Source organism: Neofelis nebulosa, chromosome 1 (genome assembly GCF_028018385.1).
Source record: "Neofelis nebulosa isolate mNeoNeb1 chromosome 1, mNeoNeb1.pri, whole genome shotgun sequence".
Lineage (NCBI taxonomy): Eukaryota > Metazoa > Chordata > Mammalia > Carnivora > Felidae > Neofelis > Neofelis nebulosa.
Window position 1 is genome coordinate 125,970,629 of NC_080782.1, and position 17,995 is coordinate 125,988,623.

The window sequence follows — 17,995 nt, forward strand, 5'->3', positions numbered from 1 at the left end:
CGGGAAGCTTAATTTTTTTTTTTTTCAGACTATAGGGTCACTTTTGATTGAGGCAAAGGAGCCCTATAAGAGTGGTTTTTTAAAGTTCTCTAAAGCTATTTAGATGCACAGTCTTACTAAGGCTCTTAGGAATACTCTGTCCAAATAATACAAACAATTGTGGAGAGGGTATTCTTACCCCCAGCCCACCTCTCCACTTTTCACTGAGGCCCAACTCTGTCACTCTGAGGACTTTTGGCCACCACCAGGGGATAACTGCTGTGTGTGACAAAAATGTTGTCAAAGAGGGAAAGCAAATTTCCTTGATTAGGAAGGCCAAATAAATTCGTCTTGAGCAGATGTGAAAGACCCATCCTGGGGACTCTTAAAAACCACAAAGATACGTGGTTTTAGCCTTAAGGGCCAGAAGCCATTTGCAATATGGGCAGAATACATTCATCCCTTCTGGTATGCCATGTCCCAGGTTGGAGGGACCCGGGATATCCAAGTTATAGATGTAGAAGATTTAGCACATTCCTGGCACACACCTGACATCAAAATGGTAACTTTTATGATCACATTCTCCTTTGGACAACTTGGAAACATTCAGACACTGGAGTTATAGCCTAGATTACTAGGAATCCACACAGTTCCTAATAAATGTAAAAAGCTCTAACAGCTAAGCAGTTATACTATAATTTCTTCTAAATTAATCATTTCATTTTTTCTTCCAAAAAATAGAAGTGAAAAAGGGGACATACATGCTCGTACTTACCAGCAGGACAAAGAACACAAAAAAGATGAAAGTGATGAAGTAAATGGGCCCCAAGATACGATTGGCTTGCTGAATACCAGCAAAATTAAAATCTCCAAGAACAATTCGGAATTGTGCAAATCTTTGATGGGAAGAAAGAAAAACATTATATCCCTTCATAAATACATCACAATTGATGGAGGTTACCCATGTGTCCAGGAAAGTATCTAGCTGCATATTGCACAGGCTCTCTGGCTCTAGTTAACAGAGTTCTATAAAACTAAGTACGGAAATTCCCCTGAGGACAAGACAAGGTACTTCAGTAGCTGAACAGTGATTCAGGAAATGATGGGCTTCCACTTAATGAATGTTCACCTACAAGATTGGAACTGTGAGATCCTTGCTTACCAGCTGGTCTTGGCAATGGCCTTCTTAGCCTGTCCTGTGTCCTTCTAAAACTGGGACTACCTGACCTTGTCCAATAAGCGATTTTCAACTTGTACCTACACCTAAGAACCCTAAAATTTCTAATATCAACAGTATGTTTAATTTGTACACCTCTTCTGCCAAAATAAGATGCCAACAATTTGTTACTTGTTGAATCTCAAACACTCCTGGTGATGATCCTCAAACATGACACTGAGGTTTATTTTCTTCAATAACTATAAATCTTGGATTTGATGTAAGGTAACATCTAAAATATTACAGATCTTCATTTTATTAATTTTAAAGTTGGAAAATTAAGGTATTGAGCACAGTAGTAACCGAGGTAGAATTAGGATTCTTCAACCTGATGTCCTATTTTCTCATCACTAATTTGCAATAGCATTGCCAGACACATAAGGGATATACGTTAATAAGTTATGCAGATGTGTTATTTTTTTTAAGTTGAGAACTCTTTAATTTCATCTGTACTCCTACGTTAAGCAATTAATTTAAAAGTATTTGAATCTTTACAAGTTAAAATTGTTCTCTTGGGAATAATGATCTTTCTAGCTATAATACAAACACTAAGCAATCTGTAGAAGCAAGTTAGAATTTTTCATAAATGGTGATAAATGTAGTTAAGGATTGTTGCCTGAGTTCTGCATTATTCTGGTCAATTAAATTTAAGCATTACTTCTAATTAATTAACATTAATATATCCATCTGTACCAGAAATATCAGATTTAACCTAAATTCCAAAGTAGGTCAGTGGGTCAGTAGATTATTAGGTTAGAAAAAAGATTTACTGTAGTTTCCATTTCTTAAATTCAGGTTCCTGAGTTGATCATCTTAAATTAATAATTTAAAGATTATTAATAATTAGATGAAATTAAAAATTTTTCTTTGATTTATGTGAACAGTACATAGGAAAATGGTCTCTGTTACTCCTGTTTTTTAACAGTAGCATGTTATTTTATTACTCATATTTTGTTTTCTGGAATGGATAACATGTATTTTATATTCCTTATGTAAAGCCAGGGCTCTAACATTGGACAGTTAAAAAGAAAAAGGCAGTGTGCCAATTTTTCTGATTATAGTAATAATGCATGTTCATGGGAGAAATTTTAGCAAGTATTAAAGAAAAAGTTTTTAAAATTCATAAGCTGGTTAGGAATAATGGCAGTTGATACTTTGGGCTTATTTGGATTTATGGTTGATGTATTTTGATGCCACTGTTACTGCTCTTGGATGCTTAAAATGAGTTATTTATTTTAAGGGGAAGCCTGGATGGAATTTTTAATAGTATGTAGGTACTTTGCATGATTGGTTAGTCAGTCAAAAGGAAGAAGGCTTCTTGCTTCTGGTTGTTGCTGCCAAGCATGTAAAGGGAGCATACAGTTATATACAATGAAGGAAGAAAATGTATTCAAAGAAATAGGCTACTTGGAGTCCCAGGACTCAAGAGTTGCCTGGAATTTCATCCCCCGTACCTAAGACATGATTAAATCATAATTAAAGTATTTATTCAGCTTTTAATACTGGTTTATAATGCTCTTCTACACAAACTAGAAAAAGAAAAGCTGAATTGGAAGGAGGCCAAAGTTCTGTTTTAGTGTTTCAAACTTGATCTTTTATCCTTGAGTTGGATTTATAGGAGTAAAGATAAGCTAAGGGCACTGTAATGCCTGAAGTTCCAAAACCTCCCACAAAAGACCACCAGAGTCGTAAGTCAAAGCCAAGCGGCAAGGGTCGTTTATTGCAGGTTCGAACCTGGTCCTCTGCGCACTCATCACCGGTGACACAAGAGGCCACGATTAGGGTTGGTATAGCGTTTTTATAGACAGAGACAAATAGCACAGGGGAGGTTTTTACTTGTGGCGGGAGGAAGAAAGGGGGAAGGGGGTAGGTGAGGTATGTGCTAAGCAAGCAGGTTTACAGAAGCGAGAAATGCCGGTTAGTTTGTATACAATCACTCATTCCATTACATATCAGACTACATTTAGGAAGTTTTACAGCCCATTCTACAGCGGGTTACAATCAGGAAAGGTCTCACAATGCTCATAGCAAACAGCAAGCAAAACAGACTTCTCAGCAATTGTATTTCTTATCAAAGATCCATAATAAGCAGAAAAGAGAACCTAGCTTTAAACTAAGGCAGGGCTGTCATTTGGATTCAAAGCTGTTCCTTTCAGGCACCATTTCTCCTTTTCAGAAATTATCTCGTTAACTAAAGCTTCCATTCAGCCTTTCTCTGTCAGGAAAGTGACAGAGTATTCTGTAAATACAGGGTACCTGTGCTCTGTAAATAATGTGAATAACAAAACCCTAACCAATTTGCTGAATGGTTATAATCACAAAGGAACTGGAGACTTCAAATACAATGTCATTGTAATTTCCCCCTCTCAATTGGAGTTTAGTTTGTATCTTTCAGTCCCCGCAAGCTAAAAGGAACACCATGACTGCTTAGTATACAAGGTTGTATCAAATGAAAATACTGTTTTGTAGCTTCCTGATACCCCTGGTAACTTTCTAGATTTCTCTCTTATAAATTAAAATAGCTAACAGACTCTTCCATAGTAAGATAATATTGTGGTTAATATGACTTCCCAGTCTCTCACTTGGAGAGATTGCATATTTAGCTATTCCTCAGCATTTTCCAAATATTGCCTCTAGTCAACGGTCTGTCTTCTGTAACTCAGGTTAAACATATTGGGCCTTCTCATTCTAGCTTTCATATCTCATACCTTCTCCACCCACTTTTTGTATCTCTAGGCCTCATTTGCAGTAATTTTTGCTGGCCTGTTTTTCACTTTACTCCTCCTTTCTTCATCTCTTGTTTGCTGTCAAACCTGTCAACTAGGTTTTTAATCTCAGTTACTATAATTTGCAGTTGTAGAATTCTATTTTTGATACTCTTTCAAATATGTCACTTTTTATACTGTTCTGTTCTCTAAAGATATTTTCTGGCTTGTGTTTTATTTCTCTAAATATAAGAAGTATTGAGTGATTATTCCATTATCTGAAGTCTATTGTCTGTTGTATCTGTTGGTTCTGGCTTCTGACTTTTCCTGCATCTGTACCAGGTTACTTTTCACTATGGGCAGTAAGTTATGTTTGAAAAATTGCTTGTAGAAGTAATTTGAGGCTTAGAATGAATATACCTTTCTCCAGGGTGGTTTTTTGTTTGTGGGTGCCCATACACACAGGCATTCTAGCCCGGGGCCATCTTAATCCAAGTTCAACACATAAAGTTCCCAGAATATCTAGGTGATCATGACAGATTGATTCACCTTTAACGTGAGGCTCCCTGCCTGATGTGCAGAGAGGTTACCAGACAATCCCTGGCTACCCGATCCTGCCCCTGCACCCTCATACAAGCCCCAGACTTTGCCTTCTGTCTCCTTCTCCCTGAGAGGTGGCCAGAAACACAGTTCATTAACTATTTCTTCTGGATTATCAAAATGCCTTGATGATGGAGGGTTTGGAGAAGGGTTGGCGAAGATGATACAATAACTGAAAAACACTGAAGAAGAAAAAAAACCAACTACTAGGAATATGTCTCCCCACCTAGACAACAATCACATAGGCAGAATTTGTCTGATGTAACTACTTTGGAACTCTGGGTCTATTTATGGCTTACAACTTCCAGGGGAAGGCTTAGCCAACTTTGGTCAATTTCAGCTTTTGGTTTGTCAGAAGCTACCCACCTCCCACCCCCCACCCCTGACCCCCCCAGCCAACGGCAGGCAGCCATGCTTTTCTGGACCAGCTTGTATGCAACCTGTGGGAGCCAGGGTAGGCAATCAGGACCCTCAGGGATCTGTGTTTAGATTGCTGATTGCTCCTTCTGATCACACGGGTGCAGACAGAGATGCGCATGTTCCCCGTCTGTTTCAAGTCCCTCTGTCTCTTGCTGAAGCAGTATCCTTGGGATTACAGGGCTAGTGCCCTCCCTTCCCCCTTCAATTTCTCTTTTTCCCCTTTTGGGAGCCAGACATTAAAGACATTCAAAAGCAACAGCATATACAGAGGAAATTAGAAAGTCACCACGTTTGCCCATGGAAAGGTGCAGGCTCAGTAAAGACCTGAGAAGACCTTTGCACCTCAGGATAGTTCTCAGCACAGAAACAGTATACAATAAACAACAACAACAACAAAAACCCCAAACAGGAAACCCTGGTGAAGAGCAAGAATCTCATTTCCAGGGTTATCACATTATTACATTCAAATATTCATTTTTCTTTTTTTTTTTTTTTTTAATTTTTTTTTCAACGTTTTTTATTTATTTTTGGGACAGAGAGAGACAGAGCATGAACGGGGGAGGGGCAGAGAGAGAGGGAGACACAGAATCGGAAACAGGCTCCAGGCTCCGAGCCATCAGCCCAGAGCCTGACGCGGGGCTCAAACTCACGGACCGCGAGATCGTGACCTGGCTGAAGTCAGACGCTTAACTGACTGTGCCACCCAGGCGCCCCAAATATTCATTTTTCAACAAAAACAAGAAAAGACGGGACATAAAAGAAGCAGGGAAGTGTGACCCAATCAAAGGAAGAAAATTCACCAACAGAAACTATTACTGAGAAAGACCAGATGGCAGACCTACTAGACAAAGACTTTAAAACAAACCATTTTAAAGATGCTCAAAGAAGTAAAAGACATGGAGAAAGTCAAGAAAATAATTTATGAACAAAATGGAAGTACCTATAAAGATATAGAACACCTCAAAGAAACCAAGAAGAAATTATAGAGCTGAAAAATACAATAACTGAAATGAAAATTCACTGGAAGGATTAAGAGGCAGATTTGAGCATGCAGAAGAAAAAAAAAATCAGTGAACCTAAAATAAGATGATTGAAATGACCAAGTCTGAGGAACAGAAAGGAAAAAGATTGAAGAAAAGTGAACAGAGCCTGTGGAACACCATCAAGAGACCAACATAAGAACATGAAAAGATTCTCCATATCGCTAACCATTAGGGAAATGCAAATCACAACCACAATGAGATGTCATGTCACACCCATTAGGATGGCTACCATTAAAAAAAGAAGAAGAAAAGAAAGGAAAGAAAAGCAGTCCAGAAAATAACAAGTGTTGACAAGGATGTGGGGGAATACACCCTTGTGCACTGTTGGTGGGAATGTAAATGGCGCAGCCACTGTAGAAAGCAGCATGGCTGTTCCTCACAAAAATTCAGAATAGAATCACCATATGATCCAGCAATTCCACCTCTGGGTGTATACCAAAAAGAACTGAAAGCAGTCTTGGGGCACCTGAGTGGCTCAGTTTGTTAAGCGTTTGGCTTCGGCTCAGGTCATGATCTCATGGTTTGTGAGTTTGAGCCTGGCATCGGGCTCAGTGCTAACAGCTCAGAGCCTGGAGCCTGCTTCGGATTCTGTGTCTCCCTCTCTCTCTGCCCTTCCCTGCTCATGCTCTGTCTCTGTCTGTCTCTCCCTCAGAAATAAAATAAACATTCAAAAAAAATTTTTTTAAAGCAGTCTTTTTTTTTTTTAATTTTTTTTAACGTTTATTTATTTTTGAGACAGGGAGAGACAGCATGAATGGGGGAGGTCAAAGAGAGAGGGAGACACAGAATCCAAAACAGGCTCCAGGCTCTGAGCTGTCAGCACAGAGCCCGACGCGGGGCTCAAACTCACGGACCGCAAGATCATGACCTGAGCCGAAGTCGGACGCTTAACCGACTGAGCCACCCAGGCGCCCCAAAAGAAAGCAGTCTTGATGAGAGATTTATACACCCATGTTCATAGCAGGATGATTTACATTATCTAAGACTTAGAAGAAGTCCAGATGTCCATCAGGAGATTAATGGATAATCAAAATGTGGTTTAGGGGAGGCTGGGTGGCTCAGTCTGTTAAGTGTCTGACTTCACATTGGGTCATGGTGTCACAGTTTGTGAGTTTGATCCAGCATCAGGCTCTGTGCTGAAAACTCAGGGCCTGGGGCCTGCTTGGGATTCTGTGTCTCCCTCTCTTTCTGCCCTTCCGCTGCTCATGCTCTATCTCTCTGTAAAATAAACATTAAATTTTTTTTAAATGTGGTTTATACATAGAATGGAATATTATTCAGTCTTAAAAAGGGAGGAAATTCTGACATACTGCACAACATTGATGAATCTTGAAGACATGCTAAGCAAAATCTGTCACAAAAAGGTAAATACTGTGTGATACACTAAGTACCTAGAGTTATCAAAATCATAGAGACAAAAAGTAGAATGGTGGTTGCCAGGGGCCGGAGGAGGGGAGAAGTGGAGAATTCTTGATTAATGAGCATAGTTTCAGTTTTAGAAGATGAAAAGAGTTCTGGAGATGGATGGTGCTGATAGTTGCACAATATCAATGTATTTAATCTCATTGAATTGTACACTTACAAATGGTTAAGATGGGAAATTTTAGGTATGTATTACCACAATAAAAAAAAAAATTCCTTATCAGCTTAACAGAACAGGAGGGCAAAAGAAGCCTTGGATGCTGAGCTTACTTCTCTGGGTTCTTGCCTTTTGATTTTGGTCCACTTTTTACTCTCTTTTTTTGTTAGTTCTTTAGTGCTATCTATATTTCATCTATCTTTTTAAATTGTCCTGAAGAGGAGGTTGATCTCAATAACCTAGCACTTCATTACCAAAAGCAGAAGTGTCTTCATTAATGCATTCCAAAGTTGTCTACCTGTTTATGCTGTGCCTTATACTTCTTTTCTTTCCCACTCTCTAGGGTAAGAACAATTTCCAAGTTCTGTAAATTACTACATTTATAATCGATGTCCAGTACCACTAAGTTTTATTATTAGGTAACACTTGAATTAAAATCCTAGGAAAGGACCAAGAAGTTGTTGGAACTGCAAACCTAATTCACTCAAGAGAAAGCTAATTAGACTTCTCAAATTATAGGCTGTTTGACATTGGAAGGGATCATTGGGAGTAGTAACTTAATCCAGTTCCTTCATTTGCAGATAAAGAAATAAAGGTCTAGAAAAGTTGAAGAGGTAAGTGGCAGAATTCAAAAGTAGAATTATATCCTCTGGGTTCCTAGTTCATTCTTCTTTTCGCTACTGATAAATGAAATTTCATATAAATGCCACTTTAAATATTTCCATGTGTATGGTAAAAAGAGGGCAATCTAGAACATTTCTTTACACCAAAGTTTCCCCAAAATCAAATAAAAGGGCATGAACAAATAAGTTTGGAGAATTCATAACTAAAGTTAAGAAAGTTATTACAGTTTTTCTTAAAGCCATCTGTTAATATGCACTACAAATTTCCAACAGAGTGATGCAAAATTTCCCAAACTTACTTAAATATGAAGCCATTTCCCCCCATTCTTGGTCTAAATTACACAGAACATATTTTGAGAACTGATATTTTAGACTATCATAATTTTCTTACACACCCAGAACTTGTTTTACATACCCAGAAAGGAGAGTAAATTTATTTAAATTATTCAGTTAAAAAGAAAAAAAAGCCTGAAAACTTTGCTAAGGATTCTAACCGATCAGTTCTATAAGTTTGTTGTCTAATTGCTTTATTTGTCTAAAAATATTTTTAAAACACAGCTTTGCCAGATCAGCAAAGGATAATCAGATCAGTATCAATAAAAGGATTCTAAAGATGGAGCTCTTAAAGGAAAACATTTAAGCTTGCTTTTCCCCAGAGAATAAATTATTACAGAGACACAGAAGCCAATTTCTGTTATATTTAACACTCCCAATGAAAGTGAAAAATTATCTTTCTAATTTGACCTTGTAATATTTAAAAAATGGACTGCACCATCCATTTGGATCTTCTAATGCTAAACACTACTTTGAGTGTGACAGGTTTTTTGCCATCATTGAAAATATAAAACCAAGTTTAAATTTGTTAAAATGTATGTTACTACTTATCATAGGCCTTTCTTATAAACTAGTAAATATAACTATATTTGTGCTAACAGCTTACATGGCATTTTGAAAAGTGGAAAAGTCGTCAACTTGTGATCCAAAAACAAGAAATCCTAACTGAGCATAAGCAAAGAATATTATAAAAAACATGATGGCAAATCCTACTATGTCTTTGAGACAGCGGGACAAGGTTGTTGACAGCTGAGACATTGTCTTATTAAAGCTTATGAATTTGAATATCTGAAAAAGAACAAAGTTAATTGAAATAGAAGAATATTCAGTATCACAATTACTTAGAGTAAGTTAAATTAATTTCACAAAAAAATTGCTTCAAATTAAAGGAAGTGCTTAATGATAGGAGTGTTTGAGGATTAGCCCACGATCATTCCAAGACAAAACTACTTTTATAATTACTTTATAGTTAAGAAAATCCTTTTGCTTTTTCATAACTTTGCAGCTTCAGTTCCCATTTTGCTAATAAAAGATATGTCTAATCTGCTGTATTTAATATAATAAAATATAAATACCTTTATCCATGCAAAAAAGATGGTAATAGCAATTATATTGTTGTAATAAATGTACCAGTATGCAAGAAAATAGAAGTCTGAATATTTTTCAGTGTTTTTTAACAGGTCTTCAAGTAAGAGAAAAATTTGTATATTACAGTATATGTTGAAGGAAACGGCCACAAAACACAACTAAATGGAAAAATAAGAAAGGTTAAATTAGGGACGGTTTCCACCTCTAAATCTGCAGCCTATGAGCAGACAAAGGAGCAAGTTCATCAAAAGTTTAATAAAAATGGAGGGAGGGGCGCCTGGGTGGCGCAGTCGGTTAAGCGTCCGACTTCAGCCAGGTCACGATCTCGCGGTCCGTGAGTTCGAGCCCCGCGTCAGGCTCTGGGCTGATGGCTCGGAGCCTGGAGCCTGTTTCCGATTCTGTGTCTCCCTCTCTCTCTGCCCCTCCCCCGTTCATGCTCTATCTCTCTCTGTCCCAAAAATAAAAAAAATTAAAAATTAAAAAAAAAAAAAAATGGAGGGAGAAATAAGACGTAGGCTTTTACATGAATGAAAGTAAGCCTCAACTTACAGAAGTTTAAAATAGCATAATGATCACAAAAGTAGAAAAATACTTATCACCTGACCATCCTAAACTATCTGCTTGTTTCTTTGAGTTATAAAGCACAAATGTATAAAATGATTATATTATTCTGACTAGGCTGTGTTTGTGCTCCATGTAACTACGTGATACCAAGAAGTTGATATTTTATTTATTTATTTATTTATTCATTTATTTATTTATTTATTTATTTATTATTTATAATTCCAGGGTAGTTAACACACATTGTTATGTTAGTTTCAGGTGTACAGTGTAGTAGCTCAACACTTCCATACACATGATACGTAAAAGTTTAATATTTTCTACCACATAATACTAGAAGAAATATTTTGCAGTAACACAAAAATAAGCCTTTTGAGAGCCTCTGACAACTCTTCCAGAAGAGGATTTCAGAACCAGGTTACCTCAAGTATCACAGCTTTAGAACAGTCATGAAAATCTTCCTTTGAACCTTTGCCTGAAATGCTCAGATAGTTAATCATTCAATGTTGCGCTGTATGTTAAATTTTATCGGGGATAGCAGAGAAGCAGGTGGCTCATTTTCTGACTCTGAGACACTTTTAATCTGGTGTTGGGAAAAAAGGCTTATATTCTGGATTGGCTATAACTAAGGGTCAATAAGGGTGAAAGGTCACGTTGTGTAAGCTAGAAATATTTGTTCACTGTTCCTAACACCAATTGCTTACCATCTGTCCCACCCCGCCTACATATCTATGTTTATTTTAATATGTTCCAGTGGTGAGAACGGACAGTTTTTGGAATTCCTTTCAGAGATTATCTCCCCCTTCCTGGTGTTCTCTGTGCTCACAAGCTACCCTCTGGCTGCTTACTCCCTTCTTCCCCCTCTTCCAGGATCTGCCTAGGCTTGATTTTGCATACTTTTTCAAAATTGTGAGGAGGAAAGCAGATTGAGGCAACATAGGAGAGTACATGTACAAAAATAACCATGATTTTCAACATGGGGCCCTATAAGAAACATATGTTTGAGTGGGGGAGGGAGACCTCTTGTGCACTTTAAATCATAATACCTGTAGAATCACCTATTCTAAGTTTATGCTGGTCCTCTCAAGGACTAAATCAGGAAAGTAAGAGACTTCATCTTTTTGGTGGCACACCATTAGTATGCACTATGACAGTTCCTTTTATGACTGATACTTGCAGCTTTTGAAGGAAGTTCCAGATGAGTAGAAAACCTCCTTACTTGGTAGATTCAGATGTGATTCCCTTGAACGATACATATGAATATACACTTACCACCAAAAGTAGTAATTCTAGCCAGTTCCAAACACTTTTGAAATAGGCAGACTTAAATTCTCTTATTTTTTGGGCTTCTTGTGTTGTGAAGACAATAAGAAAAATACAAAATGTGATTTCACAGGAAGCAATAATATAATCATAGTGGCTAACATATCTGAGGAGCTTCACAGAGTAAAACTGCCATGAAGTAATCATTCCTCCAGTTGCAGGGAATTCTGCCACCAATCTGTAAAATTAGGTTAGCGGAAGTCACTGTGTATTTATTTCAAGCATTTGTTTTTCAGTACCTAACTCATTGTGAAGTTTCTAATTAGTGATGATGTGTACTTTAAGAATCAGTTATTTTGTACAAAATATGTTTTCTTAGACTCGTGTTCAACTTAAACTCTAGTGGATTTGCCTATTTTTTTTTAATGTTTATTTATTTTTGAGAGAGAGTGTGAGCAGGGGAGGGGCAGAGACGGGGTGACATAGGATCCAAAATGGGCTCTGTGCTGACAGCAGACAGCCTGATGTGGGGCTTGAATTCATGAACCAGGAGATGATGACCTGAGCCGAAGTCAGATGCTTAACTGACTGAGCCACCCAGGTGCCCCAGATTTACTTATTTTTTAATGGCTCCACTTTTTTGTATTCTGAATATTCACAGTGGTCAGAGACCAACACAGTAGAGAAAGTAAGATGTGATTATAGGCAGACATTCTTCCTATTTTGTGCTCAGATTGTTTGGTTATAACTGGGAATACTATTTTATCTCCACAGGACAATGAGATGATGTTCAAGAAAATAGTACATGGTTAGTTACTGTTATTAGGACTCCCACCAAAATGCATAATTCTTGATTATTTCAGAGAAGGAAAATACACTCTCCCCCTTTAGATTAGCAGAGACACTTCTTGCTTCTAAATGTTAAGCTTATATATTCTACTTAAAACAAATGTTTTCTGTTTGCTTTAGACACAGGATGTTGGATACAGGGATCTATATGCAAACAGAAGTATAAAAATTAATTCCTCCACTAAATAAAAATATTTGAGGTTGTTCACAGTATTTCTAGTGTTCTCTACAACTTTAGATAGCTAAGAATTGGCAGTAATTTAAAGAACGAGTATCTCTATCATGATGTAATTTTCCCACTTAGAAATATTAGCAAATATTATTGGGAATGGAATAAGGTGCTGCGAAAAAATATGTAAATAAATAAAACCAGTTAAATAGAAGACAGAACTGTTTAAAACTGTTTCACCTTGCACATAGTAGGTGCACAGCATCGAATAAGTGAGTGAAGTGAAACAAACCCAATATTTTGATCTGATGCGTACACTAATAAGGGAAAAAAGGAACTGTATTCTGTTTAGTTTGCCAGATATGTTTGCAAAAAGGAAAGCAAATGAATAAGGTCTTGACTTAAGTAATGTGCTCTCCTACAACTACTGATTAGATATATTACCAGTTTAAAGTTTCAAAATCTGCTGGTTTTAAAAAGTAACATTTTATTTTATTTTATTTTTAATGTTTATTTATTTTTGAGAGAGAGCACTAGCTGGAGAGGGGCAGAGAGAGAGAGAGAGACAGAGACAGAGACAGAGGATCCAAAGTAGGCTCTGTGCTGATAGCAGAGAGCCCTAGGTGGGGCTCAGACTCACAAACCACGAGATCATGACCTGAGCCGAAGTCTGATGCTTAACTAACTGGGCCAACCATTTTAAAAGGTAACACAGAATAAGCATAAAACCCACAGACAGGAAATCTGGACTTAGTCTAGGGTAACAAGGAGTTCTTTGTATGATTTTAGGCCAGTTATCCCAATGTTTCTCCTCTTATTTAAGGCATACAAATGACTTGTCCTCTTTATCCTGATCAGGACTATTGGAAAGAGTGATTAATGTTGGTAAAAGCTCTGATTTTCTGAAAAAAAGAGAAAAAAACTATAAAATAAGTGGTGTAATATCCATTGGCTACTTAAGAGAATTCATTTATTTTATTCATTTTGTATAGGGTTTATTCCATTTTACTTTCTTATTATTTTTTTAAAGTTTATTTTTATTTCTGAGAGAGATTGAGAGCAAGAGAGAGTGGGGAAGCGGCAGAGAGAGAGGGAGAGAGAGAATCCCAAGCAGGCTCTGTGTTATCAGCCTGAACCCAACACGCTATCAGTGCAGAGCCTGATGCAGGGTCCAATCTCCCGAACCGTGAGATCATGACCTGAGTCAAGATCAAGAATCAGATGCTTAACCAACTGAGCCACCCAGGAGCCCCTATTTTGTACAGATTTTAAAGTCCAAGGCTGTGTTTCACTGTCACTGTTGCACAAGGGCAAAATCCTCTAATCAGAGTAGACACCAAGTCCATATTTCATTCAGAGTAAAAATGTAAAACTCATGAGAGAGAAGTGGCTCACTGAGATTTTAGTGGACACTACTTTTTGCTTTTCGAGCAGTCATTATCCCAGTCCTCCTTTCTACAGAACCCCTACTGTATTAGGCATCCACCATTCCCAGATCACTCAGAGAAAGTGGATTCAATCCCCAGGCAGATCCAATCATGGCAATCCTATTTCCTTTGCCAGTGTTTGGTTCTAGAACACAGGCCTAAAGCCAATTAGCATGGTCCAGGTTAGGCAAATGACCTAAGGTCATCAGACTGATGGAGATAATTTTTTCTCTTTAGATAGTTTTGTCTCTTCCCACTATCTCTTCCTTCTCTTTCTCTTCCTCCTCTTCCTCCTATGGGAATGTCTCTCATCATCCTCCTGGGTCTAAGTTAGCCCAGGTATGTATGTCCGTATCGTGCAATGGACAGAAATGGAAGAGAGTAAGTTTTAATGTGCAAACTCATTTCAAACTTCTGCTTGTATCCTATCTGCTCCCATGCCACGTCACAAAGATGAGCCCAGGTTAGGAGCCAGGGAAGTGCACCCTTCCCTGAGTGGCAGGGCACCACGAGGTTATATGGCAGAGATGTGAAGAACTGGGGCCATTTTTGCAAGGTCACCACAGGTTCTAGTCATTTCTAGGATGCTGGGTACTGGTATATACTGTTTGAAATTTAAATTGTTCATTCTTGAGACAAGAATTCAAACCTTACTAAAGAAGCTCATTCTGAAAGCAAATCAACGGATCTGAATGATCTGATTTAGAGGAAGAAATCAAGACTAAATGTTAGATCTGTGCAGCTGCAGAATGACAAGAAATAAGACTATGTGTTCTTAGTATAAAACTGACATATTGTATGTAATTCTTCATGTTCTTGAATATCTTCCAAAACAATGAAACAATGAATATGATGCTGCTTTACCACATTTTTCATTATTGGCATAAGTTCATTGTATTTATTTTGATGCCTATGATTTTAATCTCAGCAAACACACAAACTGGAAACCCTAACAAGGGCTCTGGATGCTATTAATTAATTCATTTATTAATTATTTAAAATGTTTTTAATGTTTATTTATTTTTGAGAGACAGAGAAACATACAGAGTGCCAGTGGAGGAGGGACAGAGAGAGAGAGAGGGAGACACAGAATGTGAAGCAGGCTCCAGGCTCTGAGCTGTCAGCACAGAGCCTGTTGAAGGGCCTGAACTCACAAATCCTGGGATCATGACCTGAGCTGAAGTCGGATGCTTAAACTGACTGAGCCACCCAGGTACTCCTTCATTTATTTTTTAAGGAGGCTCCATGTCCTGAACTCCATGGGTCCTGAACTCAAGACCCTGAGAAAAAGAGTCTCATGCTCCACTGACTGAGCCAGCCAGGCACCCCTCTGGAGGCTTTAAAAAAAAAAAGTTACAGACGGGGAGGGAGCCAAACCATAAGAGACTCTTAAGGACTGAGAACAAACTGCGGGTTGATGGGGGGTGAGGGAGGGGGAAATTGGGTGATGGGCATGGAGGAGGGCACTTGTTGGGATGAGCACTGGGTGTTGTATGGAAACCAATTTGCCAATAAATTATATTTTAAAAAACTCAATATACTACGGTTTTGAGTCACTTACCTGATGATGCAAAACAGGTTTACGTTAGCATTGTATAACGAAAAATCAATGAAAATAACTCTGGTCCCTCTTGTGATCCAGCTGTTGAGTCGAAGGTTAATGAACTTGTTTTTTGTGTCAGATTTTGATTTTGATAAAGTGAAAATAAATCCCCCATTTCGGTAAACACCAACAAATCCCCAGTGCCAAGGGGAGCTACTATTAGGAGTAGAGTATTTCCATCTATTAGGTATAAAAAGAATAATGGAGAGATGAGAAAGCCTGACTGAAGTATATGCAAAGAATTTAAGCTAACCTTAAAAAAAAAAAAAGCAGTATTAAGTATCACAGTAATTTTGAAGCAAGACAATGAGTTAAGGATTAAGATTTAATATAGTTTTTAAACTTTATTTTTCTAGAGAGAGAGAGTGAGGGAGGGGTAGAGAGAGGCAGAGAGAGAATCTCAAGTAGGCTCTGTGCTGCCAACGTGGACCCTGACACGGGGCTCAAACCGACAAATGGTGAGATCATGACTTGACCTGAAGTTGGATGCTTAACCTACTGAACCACCCAGGTGCCCGAAGATTTAATATGTTTTCACTTTTTGGTGTGTATTGTGGGCAACACACTGGATTAGATGCTGTGAGAAAAGTTTTTTTAAAAAAATCCGTCTGTTGCCTCAGGGAACTTAAAATCAAGAGAGCAATGATTTTTTTTCTTTCATACATGTCTCTGTTGTCTTATGAGATCTTTAGGCTTTTTGTAGGACAGGAATATCAAGGGCTGTGATTTGGAAATATCTATTTCAGTATGGTAAAAGTGGGGCTTCATAGTCTGTCTTCTACAGGTCATGTACCATTTGTAAATATCAATAAAGAAGAGCTTTGTTACAATGTCTATATTGTTATAATGAAAGTTCATAAATCAGAGTAAAATGAGCATACATAAATTGTTTCCATCCTTCCTACTTTTAACTTAATTATGAGATTTCAAAACATAAAGCCTTAACTCCTCATTTCAGTCCCTGTTCAGTTTCCTCAAACAGATTTGAAGGATTATCTGAAGATGCACTGCTTCAACTCGTTTTTCTATCAATAATACTATGTTTGTTTCCAGGAGGAGGGATAAGTGGTAACACTAAGAAAAAATACTCAGATTTAATGACAATTTCATTGTTGTATTTTCCAGTGTTTTCCACATGGTTGTTAAAATGAAACAAGAACATTTATTATACCAACCTTCTCCTACTTCCAATTTTTATGATGTTTTTAATTAGTGAATGTTTCATTTTAGATGGACAAACAAGCACACATTGATTATTAATTTGGTTATTAGGGAATGATAAGTATTATGATTCCAAATCTGTAGTGTTAATTTTGGTATTTAAATTACTTGTAGTTGTTATGAGAATTTGGAATATTAGAATACCTAACAGATTAGTTTTCAGATTCCAGTTTAAAATGTGCAATTGAGTAATTGATTTATTTTGTAATTTTTCATTGAAAGAGAAGTAGTATATAGTACTGTAATATTTAAGGCGATGTGTCAGCATACTTATGCGTTTATTAGATTTATGAGAATTATACATTGCTATCCTATAGTATAGCCAAAAACTTAAACAAAGGAAAAACAAATCAACAAAAACCACAATGCAATGATTAATCTTGGGGCTATAGGAGAGGTTGTTGAACAAAAGAAATTTTAATCACTGTTCATATTTATAATATGAATCATTAATGGACTTGTTATCAACTTGTTAATTGAATTGTTAATCGACTCATGATTAACAAAAATTATGATTTAACTACAGGCTAAGAAAAGTGTGTGTTGAGGGAGAGACACATGACAGACGACTTTCATGACAGAGATGGTAGGTACATAAAACTATAAAATCAAGTAATAGCAGTATAAAGCGCATTATTTAGAAATAGGATGTACAGGGGTGCCAGGGTGGCTCAGTTGGTCAAGCATCAGGCTCTTGATTTTGGCTCAGGTTACGATCTCATGGCTCGTGAGTTCAAGTCACATATTGGGCTCGGCACTGATAGCGTGGAGCCTATTTGGGATTCTGTCTGCCTCTCTCTCTGTCCCTCCCCCACTTGTGCTCTCTCTCTCTCTCAAAAGAAATAAATAAACTTAAAAGAAATAGGAAGTATATACCAAAAGAAACAACTAAAAGAGCTAAAAGGGGCTGCTTCTGAAGAACTGTGAGTAGGAAAGGGTGGATATTTGTATTTGTAATATTTTGATAAGTATTAAATTAAAAAACTTGTTCTCTGCCCCCTATGATTTTCATAGGATCCTAAAAGCAATGATACCAGCAGTTTCTGTATTGAGGGGAGGAAATGTCAGTGGCTTTGGGTTTCATGTTTTCAGTACAGACAGAATTAGCCTCAGCCAATTTGGAGAACCCTGCTAGAATAGCTTTGGGAAGGCGTCATCAGATGCGGTGCCTCCACGGCATAACTGCTCCTTTTCAGCGTTGGCAATAACGGAAGATATTGCTGAAGTCAGCCAGAGTGAGAAAGGAGGGAAGCGGCGGAGCACACTTAAGACACTCCCTGGGGTCCCAGGAAGCATTTGGCATGGGTCTGAGGGA

General features: G+C 37.6%; 1 protein-coding gene across 3 annotated transcripts in view; it reads right to left on the minus strand.

The window, feature by feature from the left end:
- The window catches only part of PKD2L2 (polycystin 2 like 2, transient receptor potential cation channel), a 46,221-nt gene that overhangs the window by 20,951 nt on the left and 7,275 nt on the right, over positions 1–17,995 (minus strand). For 2 of the 3 annotated variants that reach the window (XM_058735727.1, XM_058735717.1), the window contains 5 exons: positions 15,418–15,639; positions 11,421–11,649; positions 9,575–9,745; positions 9,106–9,287; positions 755–875 (listed from right to left, as the gene is read on the minus strand). In XM_058735727.1, the coding sequence (XP_058591710.1) occupies positions 755–875; positions 9,106–9,287; positions 9,575–9,745; positions 11,421–11,649; positions 15,418–15,639 (925 nt within the window). The remainder of the gene's footprint in view (positions 1–754; positions 876–9,105; positions 9,288–9,574; positions 9,746–11,420; positions 11,650–15,417; positions 15,640–17,995) is intronic. The other variant, XM_058735738.1, reaches the window with a different exon arrangement.